This window comes from Myxocyprinus asiaticus, chromosome 4, assembly GCF_019703515.2.
Source record: "Myxocyprinus asiaticus isolate MX2 ecotype Aquarium Trade chromosome 4, UBuf_Myxa_2, whole genome shotgun sequence".
Lineage (NCBI taxonomy): Eukaryota > Metazoa > Chordata > Actinopteri > Cypriniformes > Catostomidae > Myxocyprinus > Myxocyprinus asiaticus.
Window position 1 is genome coordinate 38,213,270 of NC_059347.1, and position 19,512 is coordinate 38,232,781.

At 38.8% G+C, this 19,512-nt stretch overlaps 3 protein-coding genes across 5 annotated transcripts in view; all 3 read right to left on the reverse strand.

Annotated features, from left to right (window-relative positions):
- LOC127436513 (protein SCAI-like) overlaps positions 1–1,522 on the reverse strand; it is a 46,218-nt gene extending 44,696 nt beyond the window's left edge. For all 3 annotated transcript variants that reach the window (XM_051690760.1, XM_051690769.1, XM_051690750.1), the window contains exon 1: positions 683–1,522. The gene's annotated coding sequence lies outside the window, so the exon portion shown is untranslated. The remainder of the gene's footprint in view (positions 1–682) is intronic.
- Positions 1,523–1,722: 200 nt separating this feature from the next.
- Positions 1,723–8,563, reverse strand: LOC127436523 (serine/threonine-protein phosphatase 6 catalytic subunit). Its single transcript, XM_051690782.1, has 7 exons — positions 8,442–8,563; positions 7,693–7,788; positions 7,515–7,580; positions 6,719–6,860; positions 6,498–6,577; positions 5,917–6,126; positions 1,723–2,644 (listed from the first exon to the last, which is right to left on the reverse strand). The coding sequence occupies exons 1-7, from the start codon at positions 8,514–8,516 to the stop codon at positions 2,396–2,398; spliced, it is 918 nt and encodes a 305-aa protein (XP_051546742.1). The 5' UTR covers positions 8,517–8,563; the 3' UTR covers positions 1,723–2,395.
- A 924-nt stretch (positions 8,564–9,487) lies between these two features.
- Positions 9,488–19,512, reverse strand: part of LOC127436507 (unconventional myosin-Ih-like) — a 30,421-nt gene continuing 20,396 nt past the window's right edge. The window contains exons 28-32 of the mRNA XM_051690736.1: positions 11,639–11,774; positions 11,261–11,331; positions 10,999–11,096; positions 10,716–10,815; positions 9,488–10,565 (exon numbers count right to left, since the gene is read on the reverse strand). Coding sequence (XP_051546696.1) covers positions 10,539–10,565; positions 10,716–10,815; positions 10,999–11,096; positions 11,261–11,331; positions 11,639–11,774 — 432 coding nt within the window. The 3' untranslated portion in view covers positions 9,488–10,538. The remainder of the gene's footprint in view (positions 10,566–10,715; positions 10,816–10,998; positions 11,097–11,260; positions 11,332–11,638; positions 11,775–19,512) is intronic.

Genomic DNA, 19,512 nt, shown 5'->3' on the forward strand with positions numbered 1-19,512 from the left:
GTTGCAGGACAGAATGAATGAACAGGCTGCACATAATTCTTGCGACAGCCAATGATTTGTCTACCGTCTTCATTCAGTAATAATACACAGAGGCTAATTGGCACAGGTTCCATTCACAATATCACTCCCGGCTCGATGCTTTTATTTCTGGGTGGACTAAATGAACAACAGACAAATTGTGGAAATACAGACTAAACGTAGAGGATACGGGGCCGTTCACACCGAACGCGTATTTGCGTTGTTGATCTATGTAAACATGCGCTACCCGGATGTCTTTGACCGTTGCGCCGCGTCTCGCTGTTTTTTTTTTTTTTTTTCTTTTCTTTTTTCAGCGTCATGCGTTTTTTAGACGCAATGTCAAGTGAAAAAGAAAAAGCGCGTCTCGAGCCATCTGCCTCCTATCTTCTATCTGGCATTTCAAGCGTAAGGATGCCTTTAGTGTGAACAGCAGGCGTTTGGCAGTGTGGATCTCTGCGTAAAACGCGCGTTACACTCACTGAGCAAGAACACAGACTTAACTGCTATGCTGTGATCGCTGTTATTTTACATCAGTTACCAGTGAAAGACAACATCAACAACAGTCAAAGCTGCACGGTCAGATCAGTGACTCTTCACAACATTAAAGCCATACAGCAGTCTCCCAAGTGCATCAACCCCGTGTCTAAAATATATAATGACTTACCTCTCGCCCGACGGCTGTCTGCTTCTCTCAGATCAGGATGCGGTAATACACGACAACTCTGTGTGACTCTCTCAAAGATAGAACTGTAGGTTGGATGGTGTAACGGTAACAGAGGCGGCCAGACAAAAGCGACAGAGCTGTGTTAACATGATTTTGCCACGCTCGGATTGGCTCGAACTGCTCAGGGAGTAGCAGTGAACATACAATGAGTTTGTCCTCAAAATGACCATCAGAGTTGACAAAACTGTGGCATTAACGGATGCTGTGACTGCGGTTTCCTGGCAACCTCAATGATGCTCAATGTTCCGCCGATGAATGAATGGCTTTGATGTGCACTTCTGTATTGTTTTTTATGTATGAACCATCCTTTAAGATGGGGGTAATATAAAAACATATACTAATCCATAAAGAGAGGAAAAAAATGCTCTTTGACTTCTGACAACTATGGAATAAAAATCCTATTTTAGTGCTGTATGCCTGACTGACTATGGTAGTCCACTAAGACGTGGTAACTTAAGCTTTGTTTGTCTTTAATGCATGAAGTGTGATAGCCAATGAAGACCCGTCACCTTACGTTGAGCAATGTGAATCTGTCAAAAAGTCACTGATAGCTTTTAGACCCAAACTGATCACTGATGTAGTTTAGTGCAGCGATCTCCTGTCAGCTCCTCGAGAACACCTTTTCCAGGTCGCGCGCGGCTATATATCTCACACCGACACAAATCCGGTCCTCTAATGCAGTGGTGCACCGTAATTTACATCCAGCTCATTCAAATCACCCTCCCAAGGAAGAGAAGGGAGCATCTGCCATTCTGCATCTACGAATTTCCATTGACTGTGTTGTGGTAACCCTCTCAAACTAACTTGATTGTCATATCCCAGTTGTCTGTTAGTGACGTACAAAACATTCTATTGGTTGGCAGGGATATCAATCATACTACAGCTTAGGCATAGAGGCGGGACTAACATACAACTCCTTTTTCGATTTTAAAGTGAAGTGCGCCGCCCTACGGGCGTTGACAAATAGTAGATGACACCAGTTATTTAACTTAATAATAAAGGTGTTTATTTTTAATATTTAATTGGAAAATGGGTTGCCGTTTTCTACAATAAAATACAACAAATCTGAGAAAAGATGATTAAATCAATACAATTATATTAATGTACAAAATAATCACAGCCTCCTTTATAATGTTGTCTGGTCATCGGCCATCAACCCATTTCTACACTTGAAAACTATGAAAAAGAACAACACTGTCCATTTTTGAGAAATTAGGCACAGAATGACCAGCACGTATTTGTGTCAGCCTCTCTCTTTCTGACCTGTCCTCTTAATAGTACAAACACCACATGTTCTGATCCGAGCTGTTACACCATAAAGTGTTTTTCTTTAAATGGTCAATGGTTTTTAGGAGCTGAGGGTGTACATTTAAAGCCCTGAAAGAAGAGTGGCTTTAAAAACAGAAAGACGTTGTCCATTTAATTATGGACACATTTGCTCATACTGACCAATTAATGAAAAACTTAAACAGTCAGCAGGGTTCATATTCCTGACCATCCAGTACTGTTGTTATTGTGGAGATTACTTCAAACTTTACACAACCAAAAAAAAAAAAAAAAAAAAAAAACTCCATACAGAGAATTAAAGAAAATAAAAAGAGCTGGACAGAACAATGAAAAGGAGAGGGTTGGACTCAAGGGGCAATGAAGACCTCAGAGGAAGTAGGGTGTTGTCGTTCTTGGTGGTATGACTCTTTCAGAGTCAGGAACAGCCCGGAATAACTTGGGCTCCCGTGTGTTCACGTCTTTGAAGACCATGATTGAGGCAATGTTCCCGCAGCGGTAGCAGTAGTTCGGGGCTGACCAGACAGTTACTAGCTTCTCGTCAAACATGAATTTGTAGCCCTCATGAACCAGCTGATGTGCACGGCAAATCAGCTTCAAGTTGTTGATGTGAACAAACTATAATAGAAGGAAAACAAACAATTCAGATTCGCCGTGAAAAGGTAAAACAACTACTCTATGTTTTTTTAAAATTTTGTAAAGTATGCCAGACATTTATGAAAGAGTCAGTTAATCTAATATAATGGTATTTTATTTGTTAAACAACTGTATATCCCACAGAATGTTTTCAGTGCAAGTAAATATATTATCAGGTTCATTCAAATTCCAATCCTCTGAATTTTTACATGGAGTATGACAAAGTTCATGTCTTATGAATATACTCAGCCGCTGTTAATATCAAGAATAGTGTGCAATGCAATTGTTAAAAGCTGTCCCAAGCACCAACAGAACATCTGATGTAAAGAACTAAATCCTGCCAAACGTTTTGCTCAATTCCTCTATGCTTTATCATAGAACTGCACTGACATATACCCTCTCACCACCTCTGTCAGGCAGGACTTTGATGAGCACATTCAACATAGATGATGTTGGCCACCACTTATTCAATCATCAGCCACAATTCCTCATACAGATAAAAAACATTGGAAAGTTTTTTGTTTTTTTCCTCATTTACCAATGTATGTTGCTCTCACTGTTCCTCTAGCACTCTGTTTACTGTGAGAAATTTTTACAAAACTTGACTTTACAAGATGGGCTAGTAGGCGCATGTGCCGACAATGTGTGCAGACGAGGACTATCCGTGTATCGTGAAAATCTGGGCCACATGCAGCAGACAATCTGTGCGGACTGGGCTGATGACAAAATTTGCGTCACGCATACTGTGCGGATCGATCAGCAACGCGGACAACCAAAGTATATTTTGGCCTTAAGAGTGATAAGCACGCAAAGGAGCAATATTTTTGTTTCTGAGATTAAATGTTATGTTGCTTCAAACCTTTCGTTTCGTTATGGTGGAGCTTATAAATGGATCAGGCTAGAGTTTGGGTCAGAGGAAGAAGACCCCTTCTCCAATGCCGGACTATACTTACATACAAGGCAGTACACTGTTCTTTTCCCAAATTTGCTCTAGGGCTTTCAGAAAACATTTCATTTAATTCCGACAATAGCCACTTTCACACATGAAACCAGGTAAATTGCAGAAAAATTGCAGAATTGCCTTTACTGGTAAATGTACAACATCTGCTATTCACACATGCACCAGCTTTCCATCTTTTTGCGACCATTAACACATCAGCACAAAAATGCCTGATATACAGTTATTTTATCAGTCAACAAATGTCTTGATCCACTCGGATTCTAGATAAACGCTTTTAGGCTGGATTTCACTACACCACTTTTAAAATATGAACAATCTAAAAACAATTGGTATCACACACTTACCGACTACGTAAATGAATACAGACAAAAAGGAGGCATCACACACTAAACAACTGTGGATCACTCCGGCTGTCAAGTAGGGTTGTCACGATACCATAATCATATCTTACGATACTATACCAGCTAAAGTATCATGATAAGTAGTATCACGATACCCCAAGAAAGGTTGATGTATTAAAAAAAAAAAAAAAAAACATTCTTTGCATCAAACGGCTTTAAACATTTATTCCATTATTTCTGTGATTATTTGAATGTTGGTACCATAAAAATAAAGATACTGTAACATTGAAAAGACTGTTTTGAGAAGCCGTTTCATTATTACAACTGCTTCAACCCCTCTCTCCTGGTAAACAGCAGCACAAATGCAGATTACACACACACACCGGGTAGATCGTACGCCTCATTGACGAGATCGAATCATAAGTGCGAACTTAGCGAAGTTTCTGCCATCATGCATTTGAAATTGGAAAAAAAATTAAACAATTGCAATGTTTGATTTTTCAGAGAAACTGTAAATCTGTAAATGTTAAGATAAAGCATTTAGGTTAAATGAAGTGGCACTAACCCATGTGTATTCTGCAGAAGCAGTGGGATGTGTCCTAAGTTGTTTAATAAGGTTGCTGGCGTTTCCCCATTTGGCTTGAAATCTGTCGATATTCATGGCAGGTGGGTTTTCCCAGCCTCATCAGGCAAACCCCAAATTAATTCCAAATCTCACTACGTGAATTGTGTTTTTAAAAAAGTTTCTAACTCTCCCAAGTTTTATTTAAAACCATATTATCCATTAGGAGACACAACCGCCTGTGTGTTTGAAGCATGGAAAAAACCACACATTGAAAAATAAACAATACGATGTAAGGGGCAAATTCTAAATGGCATTTTGTGCTCTTAAAGGGCATGCCACTCGAAAAGACTATTTTTAATGTTAGACATAGGTCTGATTCAAATGAAAGTTTTAGCTAAAATAATATTTACTACCGCACATACAACATAACTTACGGTACTACCGTATTGACAGTCCTACTGTATTGTCGGTACTACCGTTTAAAATATACTGTGGCACCATAACTATTTTGAAACTTTAGTATCGCGATACTACTGTAGCACCGGTCTACCATGCAACCCTACTGTCAAGTCAATCCGATCAAAAACTCAGCATGAAATATGTAAACAAACATGGATGTACGTGAGTGCTACTATTGATGTTGCTCCTTCACTGTTCCGAAACAGGTCGAGCACATCTGGGTGCGGTCTTGGGTGGAAAGACAGAGACTGAGATGCGAGTTGGAGGTGGGTGGCATTAAAGGTTTTCTAAACTTTGAGCGCTTGTTCGCCATCTCAATTTCTTTATGGTCCAGTGTTGTGGCCACACAATGTGCTCACAATATCTTCTCATTAAGGGAAATAGCCAGGGCTAAATTTACCTTTATTTTGTGTTCACACAACTGAAAATTGCATTTAATTTTTTGAGAAGGATGTATGTGAAAGTGACTACTGTTATTTTATTTTCAGTGAAATATTCAAAAGGGGCATTTACACATACGCAACTTGCAGCAAACAAAGTGAACTCTCATTCATTATCAATGAGAACTTTAGGGAAATCATCAGCAACGCAATCATCAACTACCAAAAAGCAGACCAGGATCTAAAGCTATTATATGGCTTCAGGGTACTTGGAATATAGCGTAAACATTGAATGGACTATGTTTAAGGTGTTTTTTGCAGCTTGGCAGCATCAAGCACCATCCATTTTCATTGCATAGAAAAGAGCTGCTCGGACATTCTGCCTAAAAGAGCTCCCCTTGTGTTTGAAAGAAAAACAGAAAATAACATGGGGTCGGAACAACATGAGGGTGAGTAAATGACAAAAGGGGGGGGGTTAACTATTCCATTAAGACACAGTTTTACAATTGACTAAATACACTGACTGTGAATAAAAAGAATGCTTTTACCTCATTGGTAACCTTGGCACCAAAGAGCCAGCCAGCACCCCTTGGGCTGATAGCCCAGGTGTCCACATCTTCTGGATCAGACCAGACAAGATCACAAAATGCTCCTTTGTGAGGGATTTCTTGATTGCGTTCAATAGTGCGAATCTGGTCTAGAGTTTTAATGTCAGGTGAAAGGCCACCATGTACACAAAGGATTTGCTCATCTATCAACTGTTGAAAAAAATCACATCACAATCAACCACAGCAGAGGGAAAATACATCTTAAACAATTAGTCATGTTATAAACTGTAATTTTCAATCCCAGTAATAGTTTGGGGTTTTCATCCTCCTCATCACACAGATTTGATATTAACTTTCACACCTCTTAGTAAATTTGATGTAAGCTCACTCCCTTCTCAGACAATATTTCCATGTTGTAACTTTTTAGGAATGCAGGGCAGCATAAACACATACCAAGTAAACATATTAAATTGATTCTGAATTCTAGCTACAGTAATACAAGTCTAAAAGGATCCCTAGAGCCAGTCTTGCTTACTTCTGTGGGAGAATATATGCAATTGTACTCATATGACAATACTTACGGCAGCAACAGTCAGCATGTCAAATACTTTAGTGCAGTATCGCCAGGCATTTGCATTTCCATACTTAGTCTGGCACTCATCTACAGTCAGAAAAAGAGAATAAATGTTGGGAGACAATCAAATCATAATAAAACACCTCAAAGCATATTAAATTCATTTTAATCAAGTTCATTGTAATATAGACAACATGCATTCAATTTCTGCAGTCTCTATATTCTCACCATAAAAGCCATACACTTGTGTGATCTGCCTGCTCTCGTGATTGCCACGCAACAGTGTGATGCGGTCAGGCCACTTTGCTTTAAGTGCTAGCAAATATGTGAATGTTTCTAAGCTGTAGTATCCTCGGTCTACAAAGTCACCCTAGAGGAAAGAAAACAGACTAAATGTCTCTTAATTGAGTGCTTGGGGATAAAACAGGACAAAAAGAATCAGCTAACATACTGCAAATACGATACAATGTATAGAAGAGGTAGATATCAGTTTTACCGATTAACCTGTGCTGAGAGTTGCTTTTTGGAACCACCAGCTATCAGAAAAAAATCTATGCTGATAGTTTCTGATAGTTTTCTTTTTTATTCCTCATACATACATACATATACATACATATATATATATATATATATATATATATATATAGAGTCTCTGTCATTTCAAAACAAAAGTCCCCTGTCTATTTTGTGCTTGTTTATAGTTAAAAGTACATCATTATGCACCAAGTCTACATTTTTCTGGTTATCATTGGGATTTTGGTTGAACAATAAAATGCTTTTGGGATTTCATTCATTTTGTAGCCTCGATCATAGTGGGAAAAGAATAAGAAATATCTGATCAAGTTTAAAAAAAAAAAAAGAAAAAAAAAAAAAAAAAGCTTTCGGACAATTAATCGGTTATTGGTCTTTTCCAACACCATATTGGTGGAAATGGTATCTAAATGGTAATGTTATCTGCTAAATCCACTATCGGTCGACCTCTAAAATATGGTATGTTGTATAATTTTCTTTTTGGATAAAATACCATGAAAATGTAGTTTGTGTCTGGTACTTGTCCTCCAGTTCTGAAGAGTTCGCATAAGTCATAGAACTATGGACCAAAAAAAGTTTGTGTCAATAAGCAGGTTGTGATATTTTAAGAAAAAAGGCAACATCACAACATCTGCAGATAACAACAATGCAATGATAGGGCCTGCTCACACCTGTCCATGGATGTCCCCACATACAGTGACTGGAGTGGATACTGGCTGTACATTTGATTCCTCAAGCAGAAGATCACATACATAGTCACACAATCTCTGCCAAAGCAATAGAAAGAGAAGATACAGCAGATTTAGTAAACAAGCTTGTAAAGGGAATCGTATCACTTATGACAGCAGCAGATCACCGTGTCTAAGGCCATGAAGAGGTAAGAAGCGATCAAACTCATCTTATCAACTGTACAGATTACACACCAAAGCATCAATATTTTGGGAAATAATATTAGAATATGGATTGCATTATGGACCCATTCAGAAGACTTGTTTACATAAAAGGGTTCTATTTTAGGAGTAGGGAGCGGTGGACAGTTCAGTCTAGTCTAGGCTGAAAACTCCTTACGAAAACACAAATATCTTCGTAAATATCTAAATGAAATGAAGCCTGATGTTGCTGATGCGCAGATGGGCGTTTCAATCCAACCAAAATGAGGTCGCTTGATAGTAGAAAGAGCTCAAGTTAGCTGCCCCAGGTGGACACCAGAACAGATATCATGTCTTACTCCTGTTTTCGTGGTATATCATGCTGTTCTCTGATAATACAGATAAAATAAATACCGAAACACAAGCTAACTGACTGGAGATTCATACGCAGACACACTGTCCTGTTTTACCAGGCTTTACCTCGACCCTAAGGACTTTATAAATCACCCAGCAGCTCATATTTGTAACATTCTGAAAGAAAACACAGTCACCTTTAAGTCGTTCTCAGGAAGATACTTGCACTGTCTCGCAATTTCAACATACTTATCCAGGTCCAACGGCGCCATTTTAAGAACAACAGTCGATAGAAGAAGCGAAGAGGAAGTCCATCTACGTCATGCTGTGAGGTAATGATTGACACGGATATCGGCCAATCGGTGCTTTGCTTCGAACTTGAGCGGCAAGTCAAACCTCTCAGCGGCCATCTTTGGAACACTCCCGTGCAGATATTTCTATGCATACAAAGTGGCATAAAAGTACAGCTCCTATCTACTTGAATGGTGAAATACCGTTGTCTGCAAAACGGTCCGTCAAGATTACGATCAAAGCACATATCTCAACTCAGCAGTACAACCTGACAACATTGATATTATAAATCAAGCTACTTTTGCTCAGATCACGCTAAAAACGCTATATTACAGGTTGTTTCAGCTAATGCGCACGCGCATTCTCGAGCTGACTGACCTGCGATGTCTGTATCTAAAAGGTGATTGGCTATTTTCATCCAAAAAGGCGGGACTCTCTTTTCTACATCCGTTGGCCGTTCAAATTTGTCCCTTTCTTTTAAATAAAAGTGATCCGTCTCTGCAGAACGATCTCTGGTGGCATTTACAGTCGTTCGTTTCGGTGATCATGTTCTCGAAAATGTTTGTAAATGTAGCACAGTAAAAACACTATTCAGCAACAAATGGAGGCTGGCATTTTTCCAAAAATCTAAACTTTTTATTTAGAAAGATGAATTAGTCAACGCAGCCTGTGTTTTAAAGCAACAATTTGATGTCTAGGTGTTAGAATAATCTAAATAGACTCTCTTCGTTCACCACGAGGTGGCAACACAAAGCTACAAAACATGCTAATTTTCAAACTAAGGTCATGACACGTGATCTAGCCTTTGATACTTGATTTATGAATCAGAATCATCATCCATTAGACTTAGAAAAGTTAGTTTTTCATATTTTGTAGAGGAAACAACAGGAACTCTTTGTATATATATATCCACACAGGCACAACCCAACAATTCAACAATTTATTTCCTTCTGATTACCACTGCAGTCATCATACAAATATGGTTTCTGTAATAGCTTAAGTGAATTTGGATGAAGGCGAAATATTGCACAAAGATACCACAACATAAAAAATAAAAAAATTATTCAATTTCAAAACATCTTTATTATATGAAGAGTGTTTTTCAGAACCTAATGTTTGCTGCATTTTAACACCACAGAGCTACACTGTAAAATTTTTGTCACAGACAAGATGAGGGATATCATACAGGACAACAACTAACGGCCAAGGAAGGTTGTAAGGTCTATATAAGCAGATTACATGTATGATATGTGCAGTTTATTTATTTATTTCAAACAGCAGTGTTGTCCAAGTCCTTAAACTGTTTTCTGGGCATATGTTGCCAGCTTCAGCATATACATCTATATATACATTTGTCAGTGCAAGGCAGATGATGGCATGCCATTTGAAATCAGGGTTTGGCAGCAATGAGAACGAGAACAGCGTGCACTAACAAAACTGACATGTTTCAACGGTTCTTGGGTTTATCTTTTTTAAGAGCTGATGCACACATACATTTTTATTAAATTTTTAACAAGCATCTCGTTTGCTTTGTTTGAAGCATTTTGTATTAGGTAAAATAATCTGTTCATCAGGAATTTACATTTCATTTGATAAGAATTATTTTAAATGTTTTGATTAGATGCTGGACACTTAAAACAAACCATGGACTTATAAAATAAACAGCAAATACATCATGTACAATATATATAAAAGAAATACACAAGTTAATTCATTAGACATTATAAAAAAATAAAATAATAATAATAATAATAATAAAAGTTGTTTTAACTCCCCAGTTGGGGTTGTTTCCCTTTCCTCTTGATGAATATATTATAGTGATATTTAATGACCTGTTGGTGCTCTGGAGAATGGATTCAAATTTAATACTCAGTGTATGTTCATCTAGGAGTATCATAAAAATTAGTAATTTGTGTAGCTCCACCTAAACCTGACTGAAGTGTATTAAATGTGCCATGGTTGAGTCTTGAGAGGATGGTTAAGTTCAACCCTGAATTCCAGTGTCATCGAGATTTTGTCCGTGCTGATTCCTGCAAGAGAAAATTGTAAATCCATTTATTCAGTTATTTTTGAAGACAAATAATACCAATGTAATTGTTGGTGGTTATTCACAAATTATAGGATTGCACATTATGATTCTATTCTATCTACATTGTATGTATTGCATTCAGTGAACCCACCACCATCAAGTGTCCATTCTTGGCTCTGTAGACCATGTATTCACTGCTGCTCTTAAAATCAACAAACCCCTCTTTGCCTGGCTGGATGTCAAACCTCACACTACAAAATAACAACAATTAAGACAAATATAAGGTTAAACATAATCAACAAACTCCATAATAGCTGTTCATAAGCTGTGCTGATCTTGTTTTACTTTAGAGATGATCTAAACTGCAGAAATAGTAGATCTCTATGAGCAGCACTGAGCATCCCTAAGGTAGATTATGTAAAAGTATATCTCACCTCCCTTGGACAACTTTGACAAGACTGTGGTTTTTTGTCACAACACAGATTTTGGTCAATGCCTCAAAAAGGTAGTTGCACTGCAGGACTAGGTCCCCCTAAAAATAGAAAATTAGCACAATCAAATATATTCAAGCAACAAGGCATTCACACATGGGATCAAAATAGGCGTCTTTATCTTTTTGTATGTAAATGTAACAGTTTTCAGTTTACAAACTGACTATGTACAAATACTACCTGACAAAGACATTTGTTCACATACCTTTTGCTTTGTGTCATCACATGTGACATGTAGTATTAGGAAGTTGTCACTTAAATCGCTGACAGACACCCCTGTAAAAAGCAAATATTGCTTATTTACATATTACTTAAGTAAACAAAGTAATACAGTAGCATGGTCAGGTATGGAAGTGGATCTGACATTGGCTAACTTAGTAATGGGGCCAGTTTGTTGCTAGATTAAAATTAAGTAAATAATTTTAATAAAAACTACTATGATAATCTTTAGCAGTTACACTTATATTCAACATTTCAGCATATAAGCATGTATTTAATGTAATGTAATTAATTATTATACAATTTGTGTCTGAAATCTGATTAGATGGAAAATTTCACAGAATTGCAGACTTTTAAATATCACCTTTTAGTGAGCTGTAATTCACCCTCTGTTTGATTTTGGATTCCTCCACCAGATATGCAGCAGCATGAGTGAAGATCAGCTGCCTGAAGCGTGGCTGAAAGCCATTCCTGTCATACTTAATCACTGGAACACTGTACTGTACAGCGGAAGATATCACAATAAGTTTCCCACGATCTAAGCATCAATCTGACTAAAAAATTGGAAACAGTTTAATTTTAATTTTGAGTACTACATTTGCTGAAAAGTTGCAATCTGAGCTATGACAGAAATAAAAATTCAACAATTAAACAAGTACAGTAATAGATAGGGATGTCTCGATACTGATACTGATATTGAAACTGGGTCCAGTTCTGCGCTCATGTACAGTTGAAGTCAGAAGTTTACATACACTTAGGTTGAAGTAATTAAAATTCATTTTTTAACCACTCCACTGATTTCATATTAGCAAACTATAGTTTTGGCAAGTCATTTAGGACATCTACTTTCTGCATGACACAAGTAATTTTCCCAACAGTTGTTTACAGATAGATTGTTTCACAATTCCAGTGGGTCAGAAGTTTACATTCACTAAGTTAACTGTGCCTTTAAGCAGTATAGAAAATGACTGAAAATTATGTCAAGCCTTTAGGCAATTAGACAATTAGCTTCTGATAGGTTAATTGGCTAAGTGGAGTCAATTGGAGGTGTACCTGTGGTGTATTTTAAGGCCTATATTTAAACTCAGTGCCCCTTTGCTTGATATCATGGGAAAATCAAAAGAAATCAGCCTCAGAAAAAAAATTGTGGACACCCACAAGTCTGGTTCATCCTTGGGAGCAATTTACAAATGCCTGAAGGTACCACGTTCATCTGTACAAACGATAGTATGAAAGTATAAACTCCATGGGACCACGCAGCCATCATACCGCTCAGGAAGGAGATGCATTCTGTCTCCTAGAGATGAGCATATTTTGGTGCGAAAAAGTGCAAATCAATCCCAGAACAACAGCAAAGGACCTTGTGAAGATGCTGGAGGAAACAGGTAGCCAAGTATCTATATCCACTGTAAAACGAGTCCCATATCGGCCTATCCTGAAAGGCTGCTTAGCAAGGAAGAAGCCAATGCTCCAAAACTGCCATAAAAAAGCCAGACTACAGTTTACAAATGCACATGGGGACAAAGATCTTACTTTTTGAAGAAACTTCCTCTGGTCTGATGAAACAAAAATTGAACTTTTTGGCCATAATGACCATCGTTATGTTTGGAGAAAAAAGGGTGAGGCTTGCAAGCCGAAGAACATCATCCCAACTGTGAAGCATGAGGGTGGCAGCATCATATTGTGGGGGTGCTTTGCTGCAGGAGGGACTGGTGCACTTCATAAAATAGATGGCATCATGAGGAAAGAAAATTATGTGGACATATTGAAGCAACATCTCAAGACATCAGCCAGGAAGTTAAAGCGCAGTCGCAAATGGGTCTTCCAAATGGACAATGACCCCAAGCATACCTCCAAAGTTGTGGCAAAATGGCTTAAGGACAACAAAGTCAAGGTATTGGAGTGGCCATCACAAAGCCCTGACCTCAATCCGCTATAAAATTTGTGGGCATAACTGAAAAAGCATGTGCGAGCAAGGAGGCCTAAAAACCTGACTCAGTTACACCAGTTCTGTCTGGAGGAATGGGCCACAATTCCAGCAAATTATTGTGAGAAGCTTGTGGAAGGCTACACAAAACGTTTGACATTACCAAAGGTGATGATACCAAATACAAACTAACTGTATGTAAACTTCTTACCAACTGGGAATGTGATGAAAGAAATAAAAGCTGAAATAAATCATTCTCTCAACTATTATCCTGACATTTCACATTTTTATTTTATTTTTTGTAATTATTTTTTTTTATTAAATCATACAATAACAAAAAAATTAAAAACATATATATATATATATATATATATATATATATAGAATCAACATTTAAACCCCCCACCCCACCCCCCAACCCTGCCCCCTGTGTGTATATATATATATATATATATATATATATATATATATATATATATATATATATATATATACATATACACACACACACACATACATACATACATACACTTAATAATCATACTCACTTAAAACTATATTACACTACTCTCTCTCCACGCCCCACCCGAGAGCCCTCCAAAAATTCCAAATACTTGCCCCATTTCTGGATAAACAAATCCAAGTCACCCCGTCTTCCCGATGACACCTCCTCACAAGCCGCCACCCTCCCCATCTCCGTGCACCACTCCGGATATGGGGGCACACCAGCTGACCGCCAACCCCTCAAAATAACCTGACTGGCGATCATCACACAGGTCAGAACCCAATTCTCTATATGACTATCCCCCACATCAATGACCACCCCATCGCCCAGAACACAAAGTCTGGGGCAAAACAAAACCCGAGTGCCTACTACGTCAGACACAAAATTCGGAACCTTCAACCAGAATTTCTGGATCTCAACACACCACCAAAAAACATGGGCCATGTCTCCATCCTCCGACTGGCATCGCCAGCAGGTGGGTGTGTCTTTAAGACCAAGCCTATACAACCTAGAGGGGGTCCAATAGAATCTATGCAAAATTTCAAATTGCATAAGATGCACATTTGCATCTCTAGATGCAGACTTAACCTTTTTAAGAATCATAGTCCACACTCCCTCCTCCAATACCAAGTTGAAGTCTTTCTCCCATACTCTCTTAAGAGAGGTTAAAACTCCGTCCCCCAAACTCTGAATTAACAGGGAGTAATACACTGATGCCTCATGACCTTTTCCAAAAGCAGTAATCACCTCTCCCAGAGCATCTGCCGCTTTAGGTGGGTGTGTGCTACTCCCAAAAACAGTACAAAGCAGGTGGCGCAGTTCTAAATACCTATAAAACTGAGATCTGGGGATCCCAAAATGTTGAACCAGATTTTCAAATGATCTCAACACTCCACTCTCATATAGATCACAGAGTGTAGTAATCCCCCTCCCAATCCACTCTGACCAGCAGAAGGGGACTTACCGATACATAATTTTGGGTTCTGCCATATGCTCGAGGCAGCATCTAAATAAATTTCCGATTTAAACATTCTGGACACTTTTGTCCATACCGAATGTACATGCGAAATAACGGGGTGTAACTTAACTTCTCCAGTTAGTTTGATATAGAGGCTTTGCAATGGCGAAATAGGGGCAAGAACTTCCTGTTCAATACCAAACCAGGGAGGGGCTCTCTTAGGTGGAAGAGACCAATGAGCCAAATGTCTGAGACAGAACGCATAGTAAAAAAACAAAATCTTGGGTAGGCCTAGCCCACCTTTGTCAATTGACCTGTGTAACTTATTGAAATGCAATCTGGGATGCTTACCATTCCAAATGAAGGACTTTGCTATGCTACCAAATTGCTTGAAATAAGAGAGGGGGACATCTACAGGGAGAGATTGTAGCAGGTAGATACATTTTGGAATACAATTCATTTTAATAACATTAACATTCCCAATCATCGATAAATGTAATGAAGCCCACCTGCCCACATCGCTCATTAACCTTTTTATTAAAAGGTCAAAATTAACACTAACTAAATCAGACAAATTTGCTGGGAATAAAATCCCCAAATAATTAATGCCCTGTTTGGGCCATTGGAAGGCGCCCGGCTGGAAAGCCGTTACTGGACAGTACGCTGTCGGAGCCAAAGCTTCGGATTTAGACCAATTGACTTTGTATCCTGAGAAATTGGAAAAATAATTAATAATTCTGTGGAAGCAAGGCATAGATCTAGTAGGGTCAGAGACAAATAATAAAATATAATCTGCATAAAGCAGAATCTTATGCGCCACACCTCCCGCCACCACTTCTGGAAAATCATCCTCCCCCCTTATCGCGGCTGCTAATGGTTCCAGGGTGAGACAGAACAATAATAGGGAAAGAGGGCAACCCTGCCAGGTGCCCCTGTTCAGAGTAAAATAATCTGAAATTAATCAGTTTGTTTGTACCGTTGCTACAGGGTGTTTATAAAGTAACTTAATCCAACCAATAAATATACTCCCAAACCCATACATTACCAAAATCTTAAAAAGATAATCCCATTCTACCATATCAAATGCCTTTTCGGCATCAAGTGAGATGGCAGCGACTGGAGACTGATCATTTGCCACTGACCACATGATATTGATGAAATGCCTAATGTTATCAGAAGAGCTACAGCCCCAAATAAATCCCACCTGATCTATATGTATAAGAGATGTCATAACTTTACTTAATCGGTTTGCCAAAATTTTCAACAACATTTTTACATCTAGCTGGATCAGGGAAATTGGACAGTAACTTTTACACTCACTTGGATCTTTGTCCTTTTTAAGAATCAGACTGATCCGGGCTTGTGTCATGGTTGGTGGAAGCTTTCCATTCTTTAATTATTCCGTATAAACTTCTAACAAAAGTGGAGCCAGTTCTGTAGCATAAGATCTAAAAAAATTCAGCGGCAAAACCATCTGGCCCCGGAGCCTTGCCTGTAGGTAAGGACTCAATTACCTCGTCAAGCTCCTCCAAGGTTATCTCAGAATCAAGAGAATTTTTTTGCTCAGTCGTCAGTTTAGGGAGTTCTAATGGTTCCACAAGGTTTCTAATATCTTCATCAGTAGACGAAGACGTGGAACATAAATATAAAAATAGAACTCTTTAAAAGCATTATTAATATCAATGGCCGAGGTAAAAATTTCACCACCAGCAGATTTCACTGAGGGAATGGTAGAAAAAGACTCTCTGTTTTATATATCTAGCCAAAAGCTTCCCTGCTTTGTCCCCCGACTCAAAGTATGACTTGCCCTGAATAGTCAAAACTCCACTTTCCGTGATAAAATAGTATTATATCTGTATTTCAATCGGGTCAATTCTCTGAGGCCATCAGACGACATTCGTTGCTTCAGCTCTGCCTCGGCACTTTTAATATTCCCTTCCAACTCCACGAGTTCTTGTGCTTTAGATTTTTTGATGAATGAGGCATCCTGTATGATCCGACCCCTAAGAACCGCCTTCAGTGCCTCCCAAGCCACGCCCACGGAAGATACTGAAGATCAGTTGGTCTCCATATAAACACTGATTTCAGTCTTTAACATTTGTTGAAAATCAGGATTTTGTAACAGGGATACATTAAGGTGCCAACTATATGATTTATTTTTCTCTGTATGTGGCAACACCTCTAAACTCACCAGGGCATGATCTGACACTAAAATGTTTCTGATTGAGCAAACCACAACAGATGAAATGAGAGACTTAGATATAAAAAATAAAAAAAATCTATTCTAGAATAAATCTTATGAACTGATGAAAAAAATGTATAGTCCCTACCAGATGGGTTCAGAAGTCGCCAAATATCTGCAAGACCAAGATTTTTACACATCCTGTGAAGCGTCATTGTTGCTCTAGGGGGCTTACACACTTTTGCTTCACTATGATCAAGGACTGCGTCCATCAAAAGATTAAAGTCTCCTCCCAATATTATATCATGAGGGGTGCCAGCGGCTTGCAACATCCCTTCAAGATCAATAAAAAATCCCTGATCATCAACATTAGGTGCGTAAATATTAGCCAAATTCAGACTTTGCCCCTGAATTTCTGCTAAAACAATAATGATTCTCCCTAATTTATCTTTAAACTGTTTGAGAAATTTGAATTGTAGATGTTTATTTATCAATATAATGACCCCCCTACTCTTACTTGAGCCAGCAATAAAGAAAACATGTCCACCCCATATCTTCCCAAATTTTTCAGCTTCTTGCAAGGAAAGATGTGTTTCTTGAAGAAACACAATATCACATTTCTTACATTTAAGAAAACAAATAACTTTCCTTCTTTTTATGGGGTGCCCCAACCCATTCACATTCCATGTGGAGAGAGACAATCCACTCATATTAACATTTGACATTTTGATATAATAGAAAAAAAATTGTGTGTCAAAAATAAGATTGTATGGACCACATTTCAACATTAGTGCAACACTCAAACCCCGAACTTCCCCCGAACAAAAAACACAGAAAAAAGAAAAACGTGCGCATTAACTCGCGCACGACAGTGCCAACCTGCGTCGATCCCTCTAAATTCAAAAGGGCAATGTATGCCTACGAGAGCTCCCGTGACAACTTTGCCGTCGGATTGCTCAAGTCCGGTGCTTTTGCACAAATTTTGTGAGGCAAAATTACATAACAGAAAATACTTTGTGATACAAACCCCAGCCAATAGGCAGAATAAACACAAAGAACCTGTACATTCATTCACAAAACTGTCTCAAAGGTGTGTTCCTCCACAATACAAATTCCAACCGATATAAAGCCGTTCAGTTTCCTCGGACAGACAAACAGTTGTTCAGTGAGCCGGCTGTTATGAGTGCAGCAGATGACGTAATCATTCCAATGTGCTGCAAAAATACTCCACATAACAAACTCCAGCCAACAGGAGGCATAAGCACAAGGAACGAACAGATCCATCCACAACTATACCAAAGCAGTGTTATTCAACAAAACAAGCTCCAGCCGCTAGGCGGAATGAGCACAAAAAAAAAAAAAAAAGAGGCATCCCAGTTCCTCGGATGATCAAGTGTCAAATTCACTCGGAGGCCGTGAAAAGAAAAAAAAAGAAAAAATACATCATGACTTACTCAGTCCGTCCACTTCATAAAAGACATCCTTTGTGTGGGCATGTGGATATTTTGCCATCATCTATAGTGTCCATTCTCTATCTGGCCGGGAACTTCAGTGTAAATGCGATCTTCTGTCAATGCAAAAATTTCTTGAAGGAGTCATGCCACAAAACTAAATCCAGCCGCTAGCCGGAGCCAACGCAAAAAGAAACAAAAATGGTGGCCAGCTTCCTTAGACAGTTGAGTTACTGAACAGCGAGTCAGTCCACTTACAAGAGAAACACGCAATAGTTTACTCACCCATAGTTTCTATAAAAGCCAGTGCCTGTTTGGGGCATAAAAATACTTTACGGCCGTCTTTGGTGTCTATTCTCAGTTTGGCCGGAAACATCAGTGCAAAAGCGAACTTCCATTGATGTAAGAGTTTCTTACATTCCTTGAACCGATCGCGTTTCTCTCTTGTCGAATTCGCAAAGTCCAGAAACAAGAAAATATTGTGATTCTTCCAAGAAAGCTTTCCTTTGCTCCTCACCTGGCGCAACACAAGATCTTTATCGGGTGATCTCAGAAATTTGGCCAGAATTGATCAGGACCTGTCTCCCTCAGCAGATCTGCGAGCAGGGACTCTGTGAGCTTGATCGATTTCCAGTTTATGGCCTGTTTTCTTGAGCAGACTCGGGAAGAGCTCGTCCAGGAATTTCACCATATCTCTGCCCTTTTCATGCTCAGGAATTCCAACAATCCGTATATTGTTCCTTCGGCTCCTATTTTCGAGATTTTCCAATTTTTCCAAAATGTGTTCCAAGTCTGTTTTGGACGCGGGCGGATTAGCGGATAATTCCCTCTCCGATGACTCCAGATAATCGATCCGTTTCTCAACATCTGTCACTCTTGTGACCAACTCACTTTTGTTTCACAGAATTTTGTTTCCATCGCCGTAATCGATCGACGTATTACAGCGAGATCCTCCAAGTCAGCAACAACCTTCGTCAGCATCACCGAGATGTTGGACAGTTGACGCTGAATTCTTCTCCCGACGTGCCTTCCAAATCGAGTCCCCGGCTCGCAGCCTGTTCGGGGGTGTCAGCTTGAGCACGTAAGTGTCTTTAATGTCTCCAGAATCTGAGGATTTTGACTTCTTTGCCATGTTTACCTCAAAGAGAAAATATGTAACTGGGTGTATCGAATCTCACTGGATTATAACATGAAAATAATTTTAAACTAGCAAAG

Coding starts and splice junctions, on each gene's coding strand:
- LOC127436523 (XM_051690782.1), bottom strand. CDS start 8,516: ATGGCGCCGTTGGACCTGGATAAGTATGTTGAAATTGCGAGACAGTGC. Junction 6,861..7,514: donor ACACAAACTACATTTTCATG/GTATTTTATCCA, acceptor TCTTTCCTCTAG/GGTGACTTTGTAGACCGAGG. Junction 6,127..6,497: donor ACATGCTGACTGTTGCTGCC/GTAAGTATTGTC, acceptor TTTTTTCAACAG/TTGATAGATGAGCAAATCCT.